The sequence below is a fragment of the Osmerus eperlanus genome, chromosome 22 (assembly GCF_963692335.1).
Source record: "Osmerus eperlanus chromosome 22, fOsmEpe2.1, whole genome shotgun sequence".
Taxonomy (NCBI): domain Eukaryota; kingdom Metazoa; phylum Chordata; class Actinopteri; order Osmeriformes; family Osmeridae; genus Osmerus; species Osmerus eperlanus.
The window spans coordinates 6,377,822-6,401,656 of record NC_085039.1 but is presented as its reverse complement, the minus strand read 5'-3'; the positions used below and the strand labels follow the sequence as shown (position 1 = coordinate 6,401,656).

The 23,835-nt window shown below is 43.1% G+C and overlaps 3 protein-coding genes and 1 long non-coding RNA gene across 7 annotated transcripts; 2 read left to right on the top strand and 2 right to left on the bottom strand.

Moving 5' to 3' along the window:
- Positions 1 to 2,913: 2,913 nt before the first annotated feature.
- LOC134008694 (galectin-related protein B-like) lies at positions 2,914 to 5,248 on the top strand. The gene is made up of 5 exons (XM_062448195.1): positions 2,914 to 3,124; positions 3,602 to 3,679; positions 3,788 to 3,876; positions 4,127 to 4,310; positions 4,539 to 5,248. Exons 1-5 carry the CDS (start codon positions 3,092 to 3,094, stop codon positions 4,680 to 4,682), a joined length of 528 nt encoding a protein of 175 aa, XP_062304179.1. The 5' UTR covers positions 2,914 to 3,091; the 3' UTR covers positions 4,683 to 5,248.
- LOC134008695 (uncharacterized) lies at positions 4,220 to 5,543 on the bottom strand. Its single transcript, XR_009928174.1, has 3 exons — positions 5,435 to 5,543; positions 4,534 to 4,626; positions 4,220 to 4,357 (listed from the first exon to the last, which is right to left on the bottom strand). It is a non-coding gene; the product is annotated as an uncharacterized LOC134008695 (long non-coding RNA).
- A 111-nt stretch (positions 5,544 to 5,654) lies between these two features.
- Positions 5,655 to 14,938, top strand: aftpha (aftiphilin a). Of its 4 annotated transcripts, none has more exons than XM_062448575.1 (10): positions 5,655 to 5,817; positions 7,372 to 9,091; positions 9,531 to 9,691; positions 9,919 to 10,045; positions 10,400 to 10,456; positions 10,884 to 11,006; positions 11,351 to 11,411; positions 12,208 to 12,291; positions 12,815 to 12,938; positions 13,464 to 14,938. In XM_062448575.1, the coding sequence occupies exons 2-10, from the start codon at positions 7,415 to 7,417 to the stop codon at positions 13,606 to 13,608; spliced, it is 2,559 nt and encodes an 852-aa protein (XP_062304559.1). In that variant the 5' UTR covers positions 5,655 to 5,817; positions 7,372 to 7,414; the 3' UTR covers positions 13,609 to 14,938. The 4 variants fall into 4 exon arrangements, with proteins under 4 accessions (XP_062304559.1, XP_062304558.1, XP_062304562.1 ...); XM_062448574.1 differs by having other exon boundaries at positions 11,348 to 11,411; XM_062448578.1 differs by lacking the exon at positions 12,208 to 12,291.
- A 703-nt stretch (positions 14,939 to 15,641) lies between these two features.
- LOC134008719 (SERTA domain-containing protein 2-like) lies at positions 15,642 to 22,895 on the bottom strand. Its single transcript, XM_062448223.1, has 2 exons — positions 22,542 to 22,895; positions 15,642 to 17,897 (listed from the first exon to the last, which is right to left on the bottom strand). The coding sequence occupies exon 2, from the start codon at positions 17,891 to 17,893 to the stop codon at positions 16,868 to 16,870; it is 1,026 nt and encodes a 341-aa protein (XP_062304207.1). The 5' UTR covers positions 17,894 to 17,897; positions 22,542 to 22,895; the 3' UTR covers positions 15,642 to 16,867.
- Positions 22,896 to 23,835: the final 940 nt, after the last annotated feature.

Sequence of the window (23,835 nt, the reverse complement as noted above, 5' to 3'; positions counted from 1 at the left end):
TCTCTCTCTCTCTCTCTCTCTCTCTCTCTCTCTCACACACACACACACACACACACACACTTACACACATGCCAAGCGCCGCAAACTGGGTTACGTCATTAAACACTTCGAAACGCTCTATGGGTTTTGTAGTTCGTTAGTCTTGTAAACGCACGTGTGCGCAAATAAATAATACAATCGAAAGTTGTTGTGAACGCAGATGAACAGGTCCTTTTATTTCATTTGTGTGAGTTAAGTTAAGCTACATCAGCATTTAGATATTTTATAAACTCTCAAGGCACACTGATATGCGTAGTTCAGTTTATTCGCGTGCACACCCTTTCACATAACTGCGCACCTAGCGTTTCTACATTTCATTTCAAGATTTAAAAAAAATGTATAAGCGCTCTGCACACCCAGTCCACAAACCTGAAGGAGGTGATCACTGCGTGTGAATCATAAAAACACAGGCCTAGCTATCCAATAGCAACAGCGCATAGTTTAGTTCTTAGGTCGTGTTCTCTTGGTTCTCTTGGTCCGGACCAAAAAATAAAAGTATAGGCTACATTTAGTCCTGGCTCGCTTCATTGTTAACACCGAACCTAAAAACATAAGGCATAAGGATAAGGTCGCAACCTGATTGGACAGCTTTTATGGTTCATTTGGAAGTGGACCGAGACACTAGGCTACTTCTCAAGCAGTCTAGAGCATAGACATGTATATATGTCTATGGTACCGCACTAACAGAGCAATATCGCACCAGAGTTTGTTTTAATTTAACCAAACCTGTGAACACACCCTTAAGAACATAATCCAGCGCTGGCTCCATGGTATTAGGCTACGTAATAACAATTTTGTGAACTGCTAAGACTATCAAATACTGAATTTCCAGACGCCAAATGTTTGGACCGTTCCATGTCTGGTGTTGTCATGCAGCCATGGAGACTGTAACCATGAACAGTGTTATGTTTACGCAGTTTAAACTCTCCCAAATTTGGAAGGCACAAATAACATCTCCATAGTAGCCTATTCCTCAGTCTATGAGTGTGTGAATGCGTGTGTATGAGGGTGTGTGTTCTGTGAGTGCGGATTGTGAATGTGGGTGTGTCACAAAAGGCAAGAGAGATAGGGAAATTCCTTGTGCTTGAACATATCCTGTGTGTGCTGTAGGCCTACAAACAAAAAACAAGGTGTTCTAATGGTCTAAGTTCCCAAGAGTTCATTTTTGAACAGCACAGTTGGAATGGATGGGGGAGGAAAACTAATGCAGACAATAGCTGCATAATATGCTTTTTTGCATAGTCATCCCAGTGAATCCACCGCACAATAACCTCTTCATGGGGCTATGTGGGTTGAAATTGTATTGTGTGGGTGATGACAGCTTTGTTGAGTTAAAGGAAAGGGGAAAAAAGTAGGTTATGACACAATTCGAACGGGATGATGCTGATGTTTAATAACCTGTTCCGGATGTCCTTTCAACATACTCTTACTCATGCTCAAGTTGCAGAGGGAGAGTTCTGTGTTTAATGGTTCTTCCTAACACTAACTGCTTATTGACACAGCATCACTGGGACACAAAGATGAAAAACTGTAGCCTAGCCTACTTATACATACATTTCTAACAAAATTGACAAAAAGTGAATTAATATCAATTCCAGATATGCTTTGTCAGAAAGGGAAATTACCACGCACAACTTTGGTTAAGAACCAATATGTTTGACTGTCAAATCCGTTTATTGAATGACCAGCCAAAAACCTGTGTCATTTATGACCCAAAATTGAAATGTTATCAAAAGTGACATTGAGAATGCGACAGCCTTTTTAAAGTAACCACATACAGTATGTTGTGTTCTTTGTTTGTCATTGCTATCTGCATCTTTATCTTGTTATGTGCAGATACAATCTTCAGAGTATTGATTGACTGATTCATCTGATTATAACTCAGCCCCGTTGCCTTGTGTTTTTATTTTCTTTCTTTCTCATCTCTTTCTTGGTCTGTAAGACTGCCTGTCTCTCTCTCTTTCTCTCTCTTTCTATCAGCCAGGTGCTCTTGTTATCTGATATCTTATCTATGGCTCGTCAAGGTCATTGGATACAGTGGCCATCTAAGATGAGGTGGTCAGAAGGACGTTTCGCTCTGCATGTGTTTAGTATACAAGTGTGATCCAATGCCATTTGTCCAAGGTTACACCTGCACTATATTGTGTTTGTTTAGGGTTGTCATTGCTAAATTATAAAGGCCTACTTGTATGGTTTGGAGGATAAATGAGACAAGCACATTTATAATTCATGCAGGCATAGCTGTGTGCGAATGTACTGCATGGGGCCAGGATGTCGTAATTAACAAATAGTTCCATCTAGTGTTCTTTTAGTAAAATAGCACAGACCAATATAAGTCAAAACAGAGACGATTAGGCCCTGATATTTCAGATATTTTCAATATAGCCACTACGGTTATAGGCTAGACTACTTACTCAGAGAAAGGCCTACAGGGATCTTTCCTAAATATTAATTAATTCAGTAGGCCCATTAATTAAATTCTTATACCGAAACTCTGTTATTATTTCAATTATTTCACGTAGGCTATAGCCTAATTAATTTGCACTCCATTCCTCTTTTTGAAGGGATGCGACAATATAAAAAATGTAATTAATGAGTTTGCAAGGTTTCCTCTAATAAATTGTTTAACAACATCAATATTTTTTCGAAATAATTTTAGTTTCCTGTGTTTTCTTTTATGCTTTGCAATAATGGCTTCCTCTTTCGCTTGTAGTCAAATTTTTCCTAAGTTATGGCCGGGGCTGGAGGTCAAGGCCCCTCTACACAGTAATTTACGGAGAAAAAAATACAAAATAAAGAGAACTAGTTATAGGAGGACTCGACGAGGATTAAAATGTTTGACTGCGTCAGCACTTGGAGTAGAAGTGGGTAGCAGGCAAGACACAGACTCCTTTCGCAATTCTATACCAAATTCCAGCATCACATTGCCGACACACCTTCCTACCTGGGCTAGCAAGCTGCGCTTAAACATAGGCTATCTGAAGAGACCGACAGGAGCGCAAACTCGTTGAGCGCAGCTCAGCTGAGCAATTAGCCTATTCACTTGGTCAAGATGGCGGAAGGGTTTACAGTAAAGGACACAAATGTAAGTAGGTCATATTTGTTTAAACATATTCCATGTTATTCAAATAGCTGATACATTTGTTAAAGGTTTCAATTACAACTGTCTAAAAATACTTAATCAGGTGCCTTGGAACTCATGGGCTCAAAACAAAAGTCACCGATGAGACAAAGCTACTTTGACACTAATTTTCAGTGGAATGTGGTCCAACTTAGTACAACTACCTCCCGTCATTATTCCGTTAGGCTATGGCTCAGGACATCATGTGGATATGTAGCTAGAATAGCTTGCAAAGGTTGTTACAGATGATGCAGCTTTGCGTTTATCCATTTGAAAAACATCAAAGATGCTTTGACTCAGTGTATTGTCTCAGCTGTAAAAAGTGCTTTCCACCCAATGCAACAAATATTTTAGTTTCCATTAGGCTTATAACTATCTAAACATCAATAAGTTGGCTAACTAATGTTGTATTCATACTTTCTTGTATTCTTTTCGAAAAAGAATAATGTATCTGATGACCATTCTCACAGAAGTAAAGTGGATAAATGCAGACCTATTTCTCCTGATAAACATTTTCTGGTAAGAATATGATGAGAAAATCCTGGTAAGATATCTACTCTGTATTTAGAAAATAGGTTATAAGGAATACATAAAAAATGTGTGTGTGTGTGATATGTCTGTGCCTAGTCGGTTCCTTTCAGAGGTTGTGTCAGAGGTGGAATGAGGCCAGGGAAGAAAATCATTGTAATGGGAATTGTGGATCCTCACCCCAACAAGTAGGTCTAACTCATTCTCAGATACGAACAGTAGGCTATTGTCATGATATGAATATACCTCGTTTTACTAGCGCTATTGATTCTCAAGCAGTCCAGATATAAGGAAGTTATGGCAGGCTTTTAAGATTAAATCCCTGTACAGTTACTACTATACTACTAATACATAAATATATGAGCGAGAATATAGGTTGTGCCTTGTTTACACCTTGCACACCCAATAATAACCCACTTACCTTGTGTGGGTCTTCAGGTTTGTCATCAGTTTAACATGCGGCTGTGGCACAGCAGAGGACATGGCCGCTAACGTGGCACTGGAGCTCTGCGCCAGGTTCAAGGACCACCAGTTTCTGCGCCAGGCCCGCATCTCAGGCACCTGGGGAGACACTGAGAGGCTCATCCCCTACTTCCCTTTCATTGGGGATCAGCCATTCCGGGTACAAACACTTCTTTGTGGCCTTTGTTACATCACTGTTTCCGAATCCTGTAATAAACGGGAGAGGAGTAAACGAGTTAGAACAAAGATCTTTGATAACATTAAAGTGACATTATTTTTTTACATGGAAGTAGTTGCGGAAACCCAAACTGCCAGATTAACTGTTTTCAGAGGATTTATTAGAAGCCAAAGACAGAATGACTTTAAACTTTATCTTCTCTAACCTCAGATCGAGATCCATTGTGAACAGCTGCGATTCCGTATATTCGTGGATGGACACCAGCTCTTTGACTTTTACCACAGAGTGCCAAAACTCCCTGAAATCGACACATTATGGATCAAGGGGAGTGTTAGAATTACCAAACTGGGTTGAAACAGAAAAAGAAATTCAGCATTGAATGGACCTCACTAGAGTGAAGATCCTGCAAGCAATGTTTTCCTATGCATCTTGAGATAAAACAAAACGAAAAAATACACAAACTTCAACAACAAATAGCCTTTCCAACAGCATTGAATCATGCTGCTAATTATGTGTGATTTTGTTTATTCAGAATGGCCTTGAGTTCACAAGGCTTGGACAGAAAGTACATACAAAAAATGTCCGACCAGATCATCCATTTTTAAATACTGGTGCTCTTGTCTGTAATTGTGTCTGTGTTATGCCTTAATGCAATTACTGGTCAAATGAGACTTAATCAATGTATGTATTTTCATGAATAAGTAAGCAACTGTGATAACATGTTGATGACTAACAATGGACAGTCAGAAATTAGCGGTAGGTAAACAGTTGAATTAGTGGTAAACACCAACAAAATATAGTGTGACTTTGATATGATATATCACTGGGTGTTTTTCCTCAATGTTTATTTATTAGATAAATAAGTGACGGTTATGGGGCTTGTCCCATCAATCTCTTGGTCTTATTTTAATTGTATTAAATAGTTATGTGTAATTCAGTGGTCTTCACTGCTTAATCGCTACTTCTTAACTGATGATAATGAATAGGATTTTGATTTTACGTTAAGAATGCAGGTAAGTAGCCTTGTTTAAGCATTTGGCAATAATTATTGTGGACCAGATTGCAGCAACCTGAATGAAATTGATTACATGAATGAAGACACTGACCTGCAATAGGTGACGTTGATTTGATTAATGATGATTCAAAAGAGTTGGAAATCTCTCCTTATAGTATGATCTTTAGACCACTCTGGTACTCTTCAGGACATACAGTCCATTGCAATTTATGAACGAAAAAGGCTTGCCTTGTCTCATGCCTCGCAAGCAGTGGGCGAGTCCTGCCTGCCTGCCACACCAAAGCTCTTGTTGCATGCTGGGTAATATTCGACGAGAGAAAGCAAAGTAGGATCATCATAACCGGCTGACTCAACAATAGTTTTGTCTTTAATGCAAACCGTTTCCCAACTTAATGTGTCGCTGGCTATGATCTACATTCTATAGCAAGTGTCTACTTCATGTGAGCCATGAAAATGAAGCGTCAAGATATTAAGGTATGATTAATTGTGTGTTTGTGTGCAGTAACAAACCCGGATACACAGCCTGAAAGCTAGCTACTAGCTAACGTTACTGGGCTGCAGACTTGGTAATGCAGCTAGCACTAGCATTGGATAGCTAAGAAAGTGTATAATCCTTTCTAAGAAAAATAACGACATCATTTGTTGCAGGCTTAATTAATGAAATTGACATTTGTAACCATAGACTGACGACCTCTCTAGCTGAAGCCAACTGTGTGGTGAGCGGGCAATGATGACCTGTGTTGTGTTTCTGCTAGCAGTAGCAGTAATAATAGCTGTAGCTAGTAGGTTTCAGCTAGACTAGCTGTCCTCGCCCAATCCTGGCTGGGCTGGAGTTGGATCTTTAAGGTGTTTTCCGTGGCCTAGCTGGAAAGCAAGCTAGCCAGTTCAGTCTAGCTTGCGAGCTAGCTAGCTCTAACGGTACTGTAGTACCCGGTTTCATTTATGGTGAGCATAATAATAGTGAGATCATGTTATAATAATATATGATTATTTAGGTATCTACATCTACATTTAAATGCCTAGTTAGATTAAGTTAATAAGTGCGAATGCACACCACAGAATGCTAGGTAGTAGCTTTCCCTAGCTAGCAAAAGCCAGCTATTTAGCTCTAGCTAGCTACTGTCTGAACTGAAACTGTCAAACATGACAACAAACTGACAGGAGCCCGTGACCATTGGCCTTACTTTGAAGACTAATTATAGCCAAGCTAGCTAACATACCAAGTGGTGGCACAAAAGCTGATGGATAAGTGTTTAATCGTTCTTGTTTTTTACTAGCACCTGTTAAGGATTTGAATTCTTCATGTATGTCAGGAAACATATGGTGGTAATTGCGGTATCGGCAACCTTTAAACGTTGATTTGTTTTTCTTCTCCAAAACGTAGCCTAGTTGGTAATGTTGCACTTACAAAATATATCAAGCTCCTTAGTATTTAGGATCAAAAGTGGAACATTGGAATTTGCATGAATAGGCACAGAGAATGTACACTATAATATTCCTCTATGGGGTAAATTCAATCACCCCATATTAACGGATGCATGTGATTTTATTCAGAAAACCCTAAACCTTAGTTTCTCTGCTTTAAACCAGTTAGAGTGGATCACTTTTCTGTTAGGTCTAGCTTGATTATAAGTTATTACAAGTTGTTACAAGTTTTCTACTTCCCTCTTAGCACTTGATTACTGTTCATTTGAAAACAATATGTTCACTTTAAGTCCAGAGTGCATCAGTAATTTAATTTGAGTTAAGCCCTTAGCAACACAACAGACAGGGGTAATAGGTAAGGCCCAAAGGTACCATCAAGAGACCTCTGCTCTTCCAAAACCTCTCAGATTGCAATGGATTAGTCATTGGTATAGCATTTTGTATCAGTATCTTTATTGTATTCCAAGAATTAACCTGTCAAATTGTGTATTTTTATTTTTTATTGCATTTCCAAGTTCTGTAAGGGAATTAAAGACATTTTTGCTTCTAGGTGTTCTCCATCATATGAACACTAACACAAGTGTATTCTCCCTCTCTTCACAGTGGGACTTGTAACCTCAAGGACGTGTGTGATTGCTTCAGGACCATGGAGCCAGATGTGATACGTATGTTCTCATCTTCTCCACCCCCTATGGAGGACGGCGCCGAAGAAGAAGACGATGAGTTTGGTGACTTTGGTGGTTTTTCCGGTGTCCCCAACAGTGTCAGCTTCACAGAGTTTGACACCCCAGCTACCTTCAACCAGAACCAAGCCTTGACCGCCACCTCGCCGCCCGAGCTCCTCAACAACGGAGGTGTGGTTGCAATCTCTAACCTTAGCTGTGGTTCTGTAAGTCGGGGTCCTGCAGAAGACCTCTCAAAGACCAATGGGGTTGCGCCGGGAGGGGATGGCAGTCCTTCTGACCGAACTGTCAACACTGAGGACCTGAAAAGGCTTGCTGACCACTCGCAACCCAACCATCACTCGAATTCTCTGGACCTTGACAGGAATACCCTAACTGACAACAAACCTTCGGATTGCAATGGCGGTGTCATGGAAGTCCTAACAAATGGCTTTGCCTCTTTCGAAGTGCAGGAAATCCCCTTCTCCTCACAGCATGCTGTCCACCCTCACCAGAAAGGAACCTCCACAGAGAGTCCAGACGAGTGCCCTCCTAGCCCGGAAGAAGATGATTTTGCAGATTTTGCTGCTTTTTCTAATGCAGACATTCAAGGACACCTCAGCCAGTCGACCAACCTGAGTGAAAACACGGATTGCACAGAGGGGGGTGATTGTCTAGCAGAAGGGGCCTACCGACGGAATTCAAACGTGGGGCAGGAGAGTGGTTCCGAGGACATCGTCAGGGACGGCCACGTAACCAACGCAAACACTCCGGGGCCTGATTCCGATTCTCATCCTGCCGTGGCCCGTGACAGACTTAGCAATGGGGACGGGGGCTTTCACACGGACGGTAACACTGAAGATAGGGACGTAGCCTTTGCACCGGAGCCCTCAAGCTCAGAGGCACTTTGCACTAGGGAACCTGTTGCCCAGAATGGCATGGGTTCCGAAGGGTCAGGCGAGGCACTTATCGAGGAGAACGGAGTTTCGCCAGACACTGGTGGAGACGGGGAAGGAGAGCAAGCGGACGAGAAGGGTTCCGGAAACGAGACCGAGACCGAAACGGAGACGGAGACGTCGTTCGGACGTCCGCTGTCGACCGAAGCCCTAGAGGAGTACGGGGACATGAGCACTACAGGTTCGGTACCGTCACCACCCCTGCAGGAGGAGATGGCCACCCCCGTCGGCCACAGTCAACTGGCCAAGGACGACGAAGACTTTGGAGACTTCGGGGACGTGGGCTCGTTTGACGAACAGGGTTTTGCTGATTTCGAACAGCCCGAGACACAAGAAGACGGTGTTTCGACCGGCTCGAACGCTGTACCCGCGCAGGAACTGGGGGACGATGAGGACTTTGGCGATTTCGATAGCCCCCAAAACCCTCCCGTCGACAAGGACAGGGAGGAGTTCACCGATTTCCCCGGCAGCGACAGTTTTGCCGATTTTAGCTCGGCCGCTGTCGCCGCGGACACTGACGCAGACGCTGGCTGGAATGCCTTTCACGAGCCAGAACAAGGTCAAGGGGAGGGAGACTCCTGGGCTGCGTTTGGGGAACAGAGCGCCGCGCCGTCGGAGAAGAGCGAGGACGAGTGGCAAGAGAGCGGAGCTGGGACATCTTTTCCATCCGTCAGGGATGACACCAGTAGAAGAGAGAGTCTGTCGGTGAGTTTTTTGGCTTGCATAGCTGGAATGCTTTTGAGCAAAGCTGGGAGACTGTCTTCCTTTCCACTGAAGCTGAGGTTTCAGCTTTAATCAACCATCCTTGCTCCTGGGTGCTCGAAAGGAATTTCGGACACACTTGATGACGTTTATAACCGAAGTAGAGTGCCAACACCTGCCCCGCCCCCCCCACCCCTTTCCCTCCCTTAGGAATGTGAACTGGCAGGGTATTCCACACCCTCAAGTAGATTAAACAATTTCTCTTTATCATTGAAATACACGTTTGGTCACTTCACTAAAAGTAGTGTCAGTTGCTGCTAGTTGCGTTAGCCTCCATCCTCGCTAATCATCGTGGAAATATGATCATATTGGGGCTACGGGAGAGGACAAATGTGTCAAGTCTCAGAAAGGACCAAATGCTGTGTGCCTGTTCCATCATTAGGCATCGTTGTCCTGCCGGCTGGAGAAGCTCTTTCAGGCCACCTTCCCAGAGACACCTGTCCCTCAGGTGGGGGAGGAGGTGCTGTCCCTGAAAACCCGTCTGGAGCCCCCTGAGAGGTTACAGCAGGAGGAGGATGGGAAGGGCAGCGCCACAGATAACAGGTGAGCGAGATCTTTCCTGCGAGCCACGTCGCGGGTAGCCACGTTAACATAGTGATATCATCTTTGTCCAGAGCACAGCATCATGCGATTTTTGTGTAGTGTCGAAGTTGTGACTTTGTGCAAGGGGTATGACGTAGTTGTAGTCGGGGTCATCACGTTGGCGATATTGACTAGTCCTCCATCGCATTGGAATCCCGACGAATCCGATTTCCGTCCCGCGTCCGCAGGGGATTGTGGGACGTGTGGAGGCAGCTGCAGGACATCCACAATTCCTTCGGCCTGAGGCACCAGTGGGGGGGCTCCCACAGCAACAAAACCCTGCTCTGCTCTCTGGGCATTGACACCAGGAACATTGTGAGTTGTGCTGGCAGTCATCAGATTCACTCTCTCCGCCCTTCCTGTGACCTTGTTTAATTTATGAATGTCTCAGCATTGGCGGGCAGCCCAAAACTATTCTGAAAGGACATCTTAATATCAGTCATCAGTGTAAGTTGTAACTTATCAGTTATACGAGAAGAGCATTGTTTTAATCTCCTGTTTGTCCAAAGAAATCCTTGCAACTGTGGGCTTTTTTTAGGGTCCTTTCGATTTAAAACACCAACTCTGTTGGGATACATCAAAGAGTCGCTAAGGTTATGGTTAGTGACAGGTTATTGATAATTATTAGCAATGTGTACTGTAACTTTTTCTTTTTTGTTTCCTCCACAGTTGTTCACAGGTCAGAAGAAGCAGCCAGTGATCGTCCCCATGTATGCTGCCAGCCTGGTGAGTTGAACCCTGTGTCTAGACTCTCTCTGCTCGGAACTGAAAGACAAAACCAAGGGGTCAATTAATGAGTTATTGATCTCAAAACGTGAACTTTAGTAACTGACAATAACGGCATGTTAAGCCTGACTATGAATTGTTTGTTTTCCCACTTTTGCAGTAGGACACATATTCAGTAACCGTATGTTATATAATGCTCAATTACATATATATCTCGCGGACGGAACCGTTTTTAAATTACATTACTTTTCTTCAGCCGGCCTCATACTTAGTGTGTTAACACCAGTGGTGCATGGCATGATTTGTGTCTGCTAACATTTCGGCATGAATAAAATAAATGACCATTTTTTTTTTTTGGTCCTCCCCACTCCCTAACCCCTTTTTAATACCCTGATTTTTAAACCCCGTCTTTCTCTATAAACCATAGGGCATGCTGGAACCCACCAAAGAACCTGTGAAACCCATTTCGGCCGCTGAGATGATTGCGTCCATAGCACAAGCGCCTCCAGTGGCCCCTGAGCTAAGCACCTGTCCCCCGGATACAGCGCAGGTAGCCCAAACGATCGAAGGTCCCGCTGTTGAGGAAGATATTTGAGTTAACCTGCCCAAGTCATGCATATTATAATTGTTGATCCATGATTACATATAAATGACGGTTAAGTGAAGGAAGTTACAATGTGTAAATACAGTATATTCTTTTCACAGAGTAACCATTTACAATAGTTTTGACAGTACATTCTATGTGAGGCTTAGCTACATCTTGAAGTGGATTTATAGTGGAAATCAGATTTGTACAATACCCTGCGCATATATAAGTCGATGATTAGCTGTGTTCCATAACCGAGGGCTCGCCACCTTCCTCTCAGCCAACGCCCATTCCCCTCTTGTCAGCAGGAAACACTCCCGCCCGTCCAGTTTGACTGGAGCAGCAGTGGCCTTACTAACCCCCTGGATGGTAGGTCCCTCCCCTCGAACCACCTCCACAACCCAATGCCTTGAAGGTTTCCCCCCAGGCTCCCGACAGGAGTCCGACCAGTCTATTCTCTTCACCACTCCTTTATTTTCTTTCTGTGCTGGCTTTTTCTTTATCTTCATAGCATAGTCATTTACTAGTCTCCATTTTGTTGTCACTCCCTATGCCTGTAAGTCACTGTAACTCAAGGTAAAGATAATAAATGTCAAGTGGAGTGCTTGATGAAATTGTTATAAAGAGACTAATCAAAGAGACCAATTAAAAATGAGAAGTGATTGTGATTAAAACCAAGGGTGAATTTTGATGAAGTATTGCCTACATTTTAATTCGTAATTTAAGGTGATTTTTGGCATCAGTCCTTTGAGTTGATTGATGTTATTATTCATCTATGAATTTGACATCGCCACCATTCATCAAACCATTTTCTTATGACTGCATTGAAAGCAGCTGCTTCCCCAAACCAAATCTCATTCCCTCTACCTTTCTCTAACTTGAACTTGTCAAATATTGAAAACCTCTTCATGACATACAATGCAATACAAATCACCATTCGTTCTTTTTACCATCCACGGCGGATCACCAATCCCCCCCCCCAAAAAAATCTTCCAGAACTCACTTTTGTAATTAACAAGGCTCCATTTCACGACACTTGGTTAACACCTCTTTAAACTCCCCCTTCAACTAACGACAAGCAGCATGTCTTCATGTGCGTCTCTTCTCTGACTCTTCTCCGTTTGTTAACCCTCTCCTGCCTCGGCCCGCCATGTTGAATGTCAAGCGAGCGGAGGCTCCTCTCTGCTCAACCTCGATTTCTTTGGGCCCGTGGAGGACTCTGGCTCTAGCGGCTCCACCTCCATCCCAGGTCAGCAGCACAGGATTCTCTTTCCTGGCAGCCGGGGTCAAATACATGGATGACATAACGTGTAAATACCTGAAAGTATTTGAGGTGCGTGAGGGTCTGTCACACGCATACAGATTTTTCTGGACAGTTCCGATTGGGTAAACCGAGCACCTAAAATATTTCAAAGTATTTGCAAGTTGTATTTGAGCTGGGTCAGAAGTCCCTTCCTTTCCTTTTCTCTACTGTTTCTCTTGTTAATGATGAATGTTTTTTCAATTGACTGACTTCTTTTGCCTGCTTTAAATTTTTTACAAAATCAAGCCCATTCTGTTTTTATCGGTTGGTCTAACAGATGGAATAAGAAAATGCATGGATGACGGGCTGGCATGATTGATCATGAGGCTTTCAGTAGCCAACTAATTTAATCCTGAGCAATTTAACAGTTGGGGAATTTAATCAAAGTTGCTTTTAACAAGTTTTTTTATGTGCTCAAATGTTTTTTTTATTACATTTAGTGCGTTTGTATGTGTGTTTGCTTGAAAAGGAGTTGACCCGGAGCTGTATGAGTTGACCACGGCCAAAATGGATCCCAGTGGCTCTGGAAGCCGAGTGGCAGATGCCTTTGCCCGCCTTATGTCCACCATGGATAAAACCAGCACCTCAACAAGGTGGGTGTCCGTTAGAATAGCAAAACGTTACGGTAGACAAAGAGAGAAATGAACAGCACGCACAAATTCCAGACATGTCCAATCAATGGTCTGAAATGTACAATGGAATTGATTTGATTGGTTGTCTAATACCTCACATTTGCTGTCCAAGTATCTCAGACTTTGCATATGGGATATGCAGTGGTAGCTTAGGTGTGGGTTTTTTTTATCGACCAAAAGAAAAGGGGTCAGGCATAGTTTTTGTATGGCCAAAACAAATGCCCTATCTTTATGCTGAGATGTTGAAACACTAGATGGAGCCTTTTTTCAAAATCCACAATTTTGCACCCCCTAACTATAACTACTATTATTTATATTATACTACTACATTTACATTGAGCTGGAGGGCCAAAGTCCAGCCTATACTATCTCAGCCTGTAAGCCCAGATAACTTATCTATTTAACATGGCCATAACATCATCTCTTGCATCAAGAAGAAATGGTTTAGAAGCACAGGTCAACAATCTTGTTTTCTTTTCTCAACAGAAAACCCCGGAAAGAGGAGAACTTGAGTGAGGAGGCGGCGAAGGTGATTGCGTGTCTGCCTGACCTGTCCTTCATGCAGGCCAAGGTCCTGATGTTCCCCACCACGCTTACACCCCTGGGCTGCTCAGAACCCACATCGGACTGACCCTCCCCCCCCCCCCCTCAAAACTCCCCCAATAGCCCTCCTCCTCTCCTCCATCACCACCATGTCGCTTCCTGTCATTTGCTCTTTGACTTTACGGTGGCCATCATCGTTTACCCGTCGTTCCTTTTTCTCTATTTTTTATTTTTTTTCAGTCGATTTTTAATCATTCTTTTTTTAATCACGTGAAACATTTATCCATTGTCCATCAATATGGGAAATGGGTTTGTCAGACCTGGAACAGGCCAAGCCTGTGAGCAAGCTGCATTAATAGTAGGAGTGAAGATATTATTTACAGAGATGTTAGTTTGTTTGTTAATTTATAGATCAAGGTCCTAGAAAAGGTGTATCATTTATAATAGGAGAATCAATGTGTATATAATCAGGGACTATTAGAGATTTTTCGTTATTCTTTTGTGCTGGGAGTGTATACATGTTTGTCTTTGTGTGGAAAATGAAACACTGGTTTAAGTTCTTCAAGCAAAGGTCAAATAAATTAAAATGGAATATATACAACTTATATACTTATACAAATATAAATATATATATATAAATACATAGATATATAATGACTTGAAACCACACTGCCTGCAAAATCCAGCTGAATGTTTTCCCCATTGTGTTAATAGCCTTAGTTTTTCTTTTGTCATTTTACATAGGGCCTAGATTTTTAACCCTTATTTCTTAACCTAAGGCTAAAATGCGCTGTTGTTCCAGTACACCCGTTGGTTACTTGTGATTCAATCGTACCCTCCCATCACCAGTCATTCGACAAGTATGAAATTGGCAGTTGGCTGTATTTTGTGTTTGTAGTTTTCTTTTTTTTTTATAATCAATTTTTGTTTCCCTTTTTCCTTTTCTTAAATTTTTTTTGGGGGGTGAAAAGATGTTTATGGTTTTAACCACTGACAAAAAACACTGAACGAATTCTGACATCAGTAGCTGATTGGAGGTAGACGTACATCATAAGGGAATTATGGGACCAATTTCTGTGTTCAGTTACAGTTACGAAGTGCTTTTCGTGGTTTCGCTGTCATTGTCTATTCCCTTTTCTTTATTTCTCTTGCTATTTGTTATGTTGTACCACTCAACCTGTTCCCAGGAGGATTTTGCACATTGTAAAGATGAAATGGATGTAATCATAGTTCACTGTGGCTTTAGACTGTGTACAGTAAAACTATGGACTGTAAAATGTATGGGAAAATTCCTATGGAAAAAATGAATCACGTGATGAGCCTGTAAAAAGGTTAACATGCATGCCCGGGTTCTTTTCAGACTAAGTGTGTAAATTTACTTTTAGTGTACACAAGAAATTAAAATAATTTAAGAGAAATACGGCATTGTTGTCATTGCATTAGACTATGTATAGCAGCTATGCATTTCTGGTTTCTCCCCTCTTGCATCTTTAAAGGGTTCATACAATGATTTTATAGGGTATTTCACACTGTTCCTTAAGGTCTCCGAATAGGGTATGTAACATTGGTTGGGCTGAAAATGGCCGGGTGCTGTTCTATGCGCCCTAATGCAGAGGTTTTCTCCCTTTTATGGTATGCTCATGAATATTTAGATGAGCTGCGCAATGATTGGTTAGTTTACAGTTGACGTCAACTCGTGTTTTTTTGAAAACCACCCATTTTACAGCGGCAGTTTCAAATTGTGAGATTTGCATAGGAAAGAGGTGTCAATGGACTTTGAGGTTCACTATGTCCATTTAACCCACCAAACTGTCGTTATTCAACTATGACAAGGTAAACTCGGTTTTGCATTCAATGACTCCTTTCAAAGTGTCTGGGACACTTTCACAAAAACATCTACATAACAAACAGGTGGAGTTGGCAAAAATTCCCTCCGGGAACTCAACATGGGGAAATTCAGTGGTGTGGTAAAGTTATACCATACTTAAAATAATACTATCACTGTGCTATGAAATACATGTTTTGGTAATGTAGTACAGTGTGAACTTGGCAAAATCAAAGGATCGGGAGAATGGTTGCATTTGCACTTCCACAGGAGTAATACTACAACACACATTCCTTCTTTTCAATTTATTGTAGAAAATAAAACTACAAAAGTGTAATTGCATCAAGGTAGTATGCACATTGTACATAATTTTTTTTGACAAATGAATATATGTTGCATAGAACAAGGCACAGATTCAAAGTCAGCGGTAAAGCCCAAGAATTCCTGATTTCTCTCCCACATAAGAAAATGTTCCACAGCATGTCATTACACACACACACTATACTCTTGTCTATATTTCTAGATGAATACGTTCCATGTTCTGTACAATCCAAAAATGTTAGTGTCATGTTAGAATAAATATATGTACACTGTAAATGCAAGGTAATAAATAACTTCATAATACTTCAAATAAAATTAATGAACCATTTGTAATTTCTTGGCGGCAATTCTGAACTGTAAAAAATGAGACTAGTGTAGAAATCCTATTTTGATCAAATTCCAATCAATTAAAAACATAAGGCATAGACTGACAACAACCGTGTCAAAAGTTCAGTTAAATAATAGAACTTTTAAAATAATTGATGGATAAAATGTAGACGACAGCATTCAGTGTTAAAGTAACACTTCAACAAGCAAGATAGAGAATTCAGTCAGACATTTTGCATCGTATCAACTAATAACATCTATTTCTGAGTAAATATTCGTAAAATATTTTCTAAGTTATGACAAATGTCTTTAGCCTGTTGAAATGACAACATTGAAGTATTTAAGCCATATTGCAAAATGTATTAACCAATTCAAACATTAAGCGGCCTTAAGCACATGCTTGCAGTGCATTAAGTGCGTTAAAACTGGCTTGGTTTAACTGAAGCGCTACAAGGTTATAATGCATACTGCATATGCAAAAACACCCTCCTTAGCCTAGAATTTTGGATGCAACTGCTCGATAAGAAATACTGCATTCCCAAAGTAAGCTGTATTTGTATGCATTGTGGAAACAAAAGTCTCTGAGAAACTGAAAGCACTCTGAAGGGTGAAGGGACTCTGACACTCCAAGGCACTCAGACAGTAATAAAAAATGCGTTCCATACATTCAAAATCTGTTTTTCATTCTGGAAAGCAAGCTTGTTGTTTTGCATGCACAGTGTAGTCAAAAAAAGAAAAGAAAAAAGACTCAAGATGATGACATATTTTGTTTTTACAATTTACGGACATGAGTATAAAACTGTACAGGGGGGAGGGATTATTTTTTTAGTAACCTTGAAAGGTGACATTTTCTTTTGGTGTATCAAACTGTCACTCAAGACCCCACCAGCACTTCCATGATGTGGTCCAGCTCAGCGAGGTCCATTTTGAACGTCTGGTTTTGGGACAGAGGGGAGGGCGAACTCCCCCCTCCCCCACCAAAGGTAGATATGGTCTTGACAAGGTCATCTGTAGTCACCACGGGGGCCATTTTGGAGTTCGGGGCTGAACCGCCGGGGTTGAAGTCATACATGGAGGTGTCGATGTCCGTGAACAGAATGTCGTCCAGGGCAAAGTCTGTGAGGAAGGCCCCGGAGGAGGACGATGTGTCTGTATTGCTGGGTGGAAGGGACTCGGCGGCTTTCACAGCGCTGCCTTCCTCCTGCATAAGCGGGTTCGGATCCCGAGGGCTCAGGGCTTTCCCCTCATCCTTCATGTTTGTTCCCGCGGACGGTACCCGGGTAGTCTGTGAGGGAGCAGAGGGAGAGGGGAGGGAGGGGGAGGTAGCGGAGGTTGTCAACGAGGTCGGACACAGCTCCTCGATCTCTTCCAAGGCCGAGGCAAAGCTGTCTTTGGGCGACGGCAGGGGCGGCGGCCTGGGAGAGGAGTGGGGGTGGAGGCCGGGGTGGGGCGAGGACGGCGGCAAGGCGAAAAACAGAGGCGGGTCGTCCTCCAGGAGCGAGGCCGGGGTCAGGCAGGAGTCGAGCGGCGACAGGCCGGGCAGCGATGAGGAGAGGACGCCGAAGGGCGAGTGCGGGGCTTCGTGGTAGCCTTCGTCCTCCTCCATGGCGGCGCTCTGCGTGGCGGGCGCCACGGAGAAGAACAGCGCCCTCAGGCCGCCCTCCTCCTTGAACTCGTCGTGGATGCGGCGGATCATGTTGTTGATCAGGACACGGCGCTTGAGGCCCGGTTCGGCCGCTGTCCGTGGCCCGTACAGCTTCATCAGGGAAATGTTGAGGACGGTCTGCCGCTGGAGGGTGTAGGACGCCCTAGAGGGTCCAAAACCCCCCGCTGCCAGAACATCCCTGCCGTCCTCCAACTCATCCTCTTCCAGTTTGCGCTTCACACCGTTACCCAACATATATCTGTGGGCCAGAAAGGAGCATCGTCAGTCAAATATATAGTTAGATACAATAATCATTTACTCGTAACCATGGAAAAAAAATATTATATCTACAGTACATACACTACAGTGCTGTACATTTCCCCTTATTTGGAAAGTTTGCATTTTGTGACTTTTTGGATCCAAGTTATGATTGGGATCTGGAAGGGAATATGCCATCCCAGGATAATGTGTACAAAAAATAAAGGCTGCATGTTATGAAATTAACAGTGAAGTCAACAAAATTTGACAAATAGGACCTAACCCCATGTCTGATTTACAGCTGCTTTCTAGACATCAACAAACTATTGACATTGATATTGTCACTGACACTTTATTATCAAAACGTTCTTTTAGATAAGACAGTATGTGACAGTACGTGACACAAGTCAAGTTACATTTCAAGTTGTCATTTACAGGAACCTCAAGAGTTTTCCACAAGTGAGACGCTACCGAGACAACTGATAGGAAAGAGATCTTGACAGTTCAACACGAGGCTCAAGGAGAAAAGCCCCTTTGTTCACGCGCCCTTTTCGGTAAAAACAGCTTTAGTGGAACTAAAACATCTAACGTTCCTCATACCGAGGCATACAAGTTTCCTGGAAGTCGGCCCGTTTCCTTCAAAAACACAAGTGACAAGAAGTGACTGTCGAGCAGGCGCAGCCGCTGACACTGCGTGTGTGGGTGTGTTGGGGGGTGGGGGGAATTGAGAGGTGGGTTTGAACATCAGCTGACCGGCTCCCATGTGAGGTGGAGTCAGCTGACTTCGTGGGTGGCAGACTCCGACACAGCCCCCCCCCCCCCCCCTGACTCAATCAGAACACATGTCAGCACAGGAAATGTTCGGCTTCCGTCCAAACGATGGGAGCGCTTGGAGACACGCCGCCTCAAAGTTGATGGTCAAATATGGGTATATTCAAGACACAAGTGCCACCAGAGGTGGACTGTCTAATGTAAGGTGAAAAGGGGAAAACATTGCTCAATGGATTATTATATCTCATTTCCTCCAAAAACCACCATAAAGATTCCATACATCACATCTTGCCTCCTGGAACCTTTTAACATCCCCAATCAAAGCTTAACACATTTTGTCTGTGATTTATCACTCTCATTTTATGTCAAGTGTCCTCAGGCAAAGAAAGGAGGGAAATCCACAGTAAAGATAGTAAAAGATAATACTCCAATGCACAACCCACAAGACCGTACACTAGGCCAAGCTAAACTGTCACCTAAGATGGAGTACACCTCTCCTGGAGAGCTTTGTTTCAGCCATGTGTAATTCTATCCCACTGCACAAACTGAGCAGCCTGTTAGAGGTTTGCCTCTTGACTGGTTGGGCAATGTGCTGCCATTGTGAAAGCCAGAGAAAAAGACAAGATTCGGGATTCCTGTTTCCTAAGCCTATTTTTCTTCTGCTGCATACCTATATCTCAGTGTGAACGTGTGTGTGTGTGTGTGAGAGAAAAAGAGACAATTTGAAAGCCTCACTCACACACTGATCTTGGACTCTGAATACTGTGAGCACGGCACACCAAATACCCCTAGGCCACACACACACACACACACACAGGAAGTGCAAGCGCTGCCGGGGCAAGCTCCACGCTCGCCTGTTACCATGACGAACATGGTCAGCTGGGAATCCAGAGAGCCAGTGAGGGAGGGAGGGAGGGAGGGAGGGAGGGAGGGAGGGAAGGAGGGAGGGAAGGAAGGAGGATGGACAGATGAGAGAAGGAGGGGGAGGGGGGGAGAGCTGTAGTAGAGACGCAAGAAAGAACAAATTGTTTCTCCATTCCGCCTGCTATAGCTGGTGCCGCAGCTTAGGGATGAGAGTGAAGGTGAGTGCGAGTTCCGCACGCGCGTGTGAGAGGAGCAGTGTGTGTTCACACGGCGCGGGCTACACTGTGCGGTAGACGTCTTGACAAAAATACCAATCGGGACATATCTTCCATGTACCTCCCCCATCCCAAAGCATTATTCATCCACCCCCCCCCCCCCTCCCCCCACCCCCCCCCCCCTCCGCTCACTCATTCTTTTCACACGTGGGGCCCTTCGAGGTTGCCATCTGCTGACACTGTCTGAGGATGGGCGATGGGTGGGGAGATAGAAGGATGGATGGAGATAATAGAGTGGACTGGGCTAACAAAGAAAGTGAGGATGGGAACGTGAAAGAGAGAGTGATACAGAGAGAGACAGAAAGAGACAGACAGACAGACAGACAGAAAGAGAGAGAGGGAAAAATCTGATTGGGGTTAAGACAGCCATTGGCTGTCCATAGGGCGAAAGGCTGCAGCGGCATCAGAGCTAAGGAGGCCACATACCTTTCTTTTGACCAAAACAATAAGGAATGGTGTCCGATTACAACACCATTACTGCAACATGGCGAGTCCCCTGCCCCATCTCCATGCTCTGCTCAGGGCCTCATCCAGCTTAGAGCAATGGCACTTGCACGCCTCTTTCAAATGTCCCTGTGTGAACTCCCTCGAACGGGTGTCTTCTCACACGCCGCAATATCAATAATCCTCCGTTAACACAGCACGTCTGGAGTGCTCCGTTGGAACGCTGAAGGACGGTGAAGTGTCATTTGATTCTCCTCCAAAAGGAGGTTGGAGCGCTAGGCCGTATCCCCACCCATCCCTTGCCCTGCAGGCCTTGTCACCAAGAATAGGTGGCCTGTAGATCTCTTTGGTCAAAGACGAAGAAATTGTCTGTGGCACATTTACTAAGCAATTCTGGCACCTCGCAGCACACAGCCGTGCAGCACGGTCTGAGAATTAGTCATCAGCGCTTAATAGTCGTTTTCCCACACTACCTGCATGTAGGCTGAGCAAGCCTTTTATTTTTGTTTTAAATGTGCCCCAAGGTTCCTGGGAGAGGATAATCCATACCAGTTAAAGAAGACAAGGATCACTGTTAGGCTCTGGTCATGCGAGAAACCACAGTCAGAAGCCAGGCAGACTGGCATTAGGTTGTGTTTGCCCAGGTTTCTACTGCAGGCAAGTGGGTGCTTGTAGACCTGATTTATTGGGACTTGTTTGGGAGATGGTGAGTTAGTTTGATTGATTGCAGAAAGGAGGGGCTTTCAGAGCCAATTTGGCTGAAATGTTTAGGTGAACTTCCTTTCTTGTCTTTAAGAAATGAAAATAGGAACAAACACTGTTTACTGGAAACTGGGGCAGCCAGCATTGGGTTTCAAGGAAGGTGGACTTTAGTCACTAAAAGTGAATGCTTCAGTTTTAATAGGCTTTCCTTCCCCTTAGCTAAGAGTTACTGTATATTGTCATTTGGCCATTTTTGTAATGTTCCATTGACAATGTCAGTAATTAACAATAATTTCCTAATTTCAGATCAGATTACTAATGTCTTCAGTCTGCATGCGTTGCTATTTCTTGCAGCAGGTCTGACATTGTTTAAAGATGCCATATTTCCAAAGATTAAAATTGAATTTTACAAAAGTCTAAGGAAAAGGCACTTTTCAAGTCAATAGTTCCTGTAAGAATGCAGGATCCACAGTTGTTTTGCTGTAAGGCGTGTCAAATTGTTTGAGAATGCATACAAAGGCTTATGTAAACCTTTATTTTTGTGGGTTTTAAGTTCCCTAACTTTCAGCCTTATACTTTCGCTTCCAGAATCCATGGCTCATTAAAAAAAAATAAGACGACTCATACTGCAATACTCCAAACGTAACAAGTCTGTCAATATCTTACAACTATGACACATTGTGGACAAGTCTCAAATGTGAAGAAAAAAAAACATCCCCCAGCCTTACCTTACATAATTCTCACAAAGTAGCAATTGTACTAAGACCCACATGGACGTCAGTTCTCATTGAACAAAGTTGCACTGCTGATAAGCCCCTCCTATTCCTCGTTTAAATGGCACCAACAAGTTATCATGTCGTTGTTGTAGGCCAACATGAGTCCATTATGAAAACCGAAACTACGGTGTGCGTGGGTGTCACCATTGTCACCCCGTCAGAAAAAAATATTTCCAGTGAACAGGAATGATTAAGGCTGTGAGTAGACAAATACAGTAATTCACACAAATACCCATCTGCACTTGTAGCCTACATCCATTATTAACTTCTGGCTTAGTATGCATGTCTTAGGGGACGGTTTCGAATTTTTGGAGAAGGTAAGCTTAATCATCTCAATACATGAACTGCTGGTGACCCATCTCGAAACCTGTCAGAGCAGCTGCCCCCGACCTCCAAAGCCAAACGCCACAGATATGGGCTGTGATGGGGGCGCCATAGCCTACTCACCGCCACCTGCCACAAAGTACTCAAACGTTCACTCTCTGAACTGGGGGCCATGCATAACAAAATGTTTCGAAATGAGAAAACTGCGGGCGCACAGATGTGTGAAAATGTTTAAACAGTGTAATAATGTGTAATTGTGCCCAATATCTGTGAAACCTGACAAAAGCAGCGCTTGTGCAGTTACACGAATGCTCAAGACAAGAGCCCAGCGATAAAATGCGACAACATATTTTTTGTTTATTAAGAAACAAAATCCAATGTGTTAACTTCTTCAAATATAGGCGACCTGACCATATATAACATTTCGTTATGGCGAACTATGTTTCATTCGAGTGAACAGTAGCACAAGCAGTGAAATCATTAACTTACCACATGTACTTCCAGCAAGGGATTCAAATCCGGCATTGGGGTCAATGTGACGCCAAGAACATATATATGGAAAGGAAAGATGGACATCGAACTCTTCCTGTCGCTCTACACTTGCATTATCCTCAATGCTCTCCAGACAGTCGCGGATCTTGACACAATGGCGAGCTACCGGAGGCCGAGGAGATCAGTCACCGACCACCACCGTTCACAGAACAGCAGGCACTGAGTATGACGTAAAGTGAAGTTACGTTCTCAACCGACTGTGCTTACTTCGATAAGATCCGCCTCTTCTTCACTTACAAAAATATTTCCTTAAGCATTAAATTTGCTTGGAATCCTTCGTTGCTTAATCTCAAATTAGTGTCAAATCTTTAGAACGTATATTTCCAAACATGTAACCTGTAATTCAGCACAATCGTTTGTCATCAAGGCTTCCTTACGAGTAGGCTATTCTACCAACAACACCCACTGTAAGTGTGCAACCACAAATATGTAAAGCATCCAAGCAATTTAACTTTGGACATCTTGGTATTAAATAATCAAGCTCTCTTTGTCAGCTTGAAGCCTTATATGCTTTAAGAATGACCATATTGTAATTTACAAGATGCCTGTGTATCACCTTAATCCAGGCATCAAAATCTATATTTAAACTAATTTACTAAAATCATTACTGAACATGGCTATAGAAGAAGGTCCATTCTTCCTCTATGGTGACAGACTTGCCTTGTAAACCACAAAATATCAGGAGACATCCTATGTCTAATATCATTTCTCTAGTCAGAATCATTCAACATTGCATATTTGTAAGTGTTTTTTTGTTGTTGTTTTTTTTGTACATTTCTTAGAGACAATGGAAGCTAATACAGAATGAAATGCCATTCAAAAGGGCTGGTTACAGGTATAAAAAAAACAATGTATGGGGACACTTTTCAGTTTGGAAAGAATGACGTGATAATCCTGCTCCATTCTCAGGCAGCTGTTCAGTAGTATGGTGGTTACCCCCAAGTTAGGCCGAGCATGACATAATTGCCACCAGATGGCAGGAATAAAAAGCAGTGGATTTTCCAACACCAGCCAGCAGCTGATTCCCCTCACAGAGGTAAGAGATGTGGTGATTCCATCGGTGACCAAGGATACACATCATCCACAGCTCTTGAGGCATCCCATATGGCAAAAGATACAAGATCCTAACCCATAAGATATAGCGTGCAATACAGTTTATGATAGAAACTGTTGGGAATTCCCTGAGGTCTAAGTCATGCTGGATGGAAAACTGTTTGATTACTAAAGTTGT

Excerpts from the sequence above, each read along its gene's own strand:
- LOC134008694 (XM_062448195.1), top strand. The coding sequence starts at position 3,092 with ATGGCGGAAGGGTTTACAGTAAAGGACACAAAT. Across the intron at positions 3,877-4,126 it reads GTGGATCCTCACCCCAACAA|GTTTGTCATCAGTTTAACAT; the intron begins GTAGGTCTAACT and ends GTGGGTCTTCAG. Across the intron at positions 4,311-4,538 it reads TTGGGGATCAGCCATTCCGG|ATCGAGATCCATTGTGAACA; the intron begins GTACAAACACTT and ends CTCTAACCTCAG.
- aftpha (XM_062448574.1), top strand. The coding sequence starts at position 7,415 with ATGGAGCCAGATGTGATACGTATGTTCTCATCTTCTCCACCCCCTATG. Across the intron at positions 9,092-9,530 it reads GTAGAAGAGAGAGTCTGTCG|GCATCGTTGTCCTGCCGGCT; the intron begins GTGAGTTTTTTG and ends TTCCATCATTAG. Across the intron at positions 9,692-9,918 it reads GGCAGCGCCACAGATAACAG|GGGATTGTGGGACGTGTGGA; the intron begins GTGAGCGAGATC and ends CCGCGTCCGCAG.
- LOC134008719 (XM_062448223.1), bottom strand. The coding sequence starts at position 17,893 with ATGTTGGGTAACGGTGTGAAGCGCAAACTGGAAGAGGATGAGTTGGAG.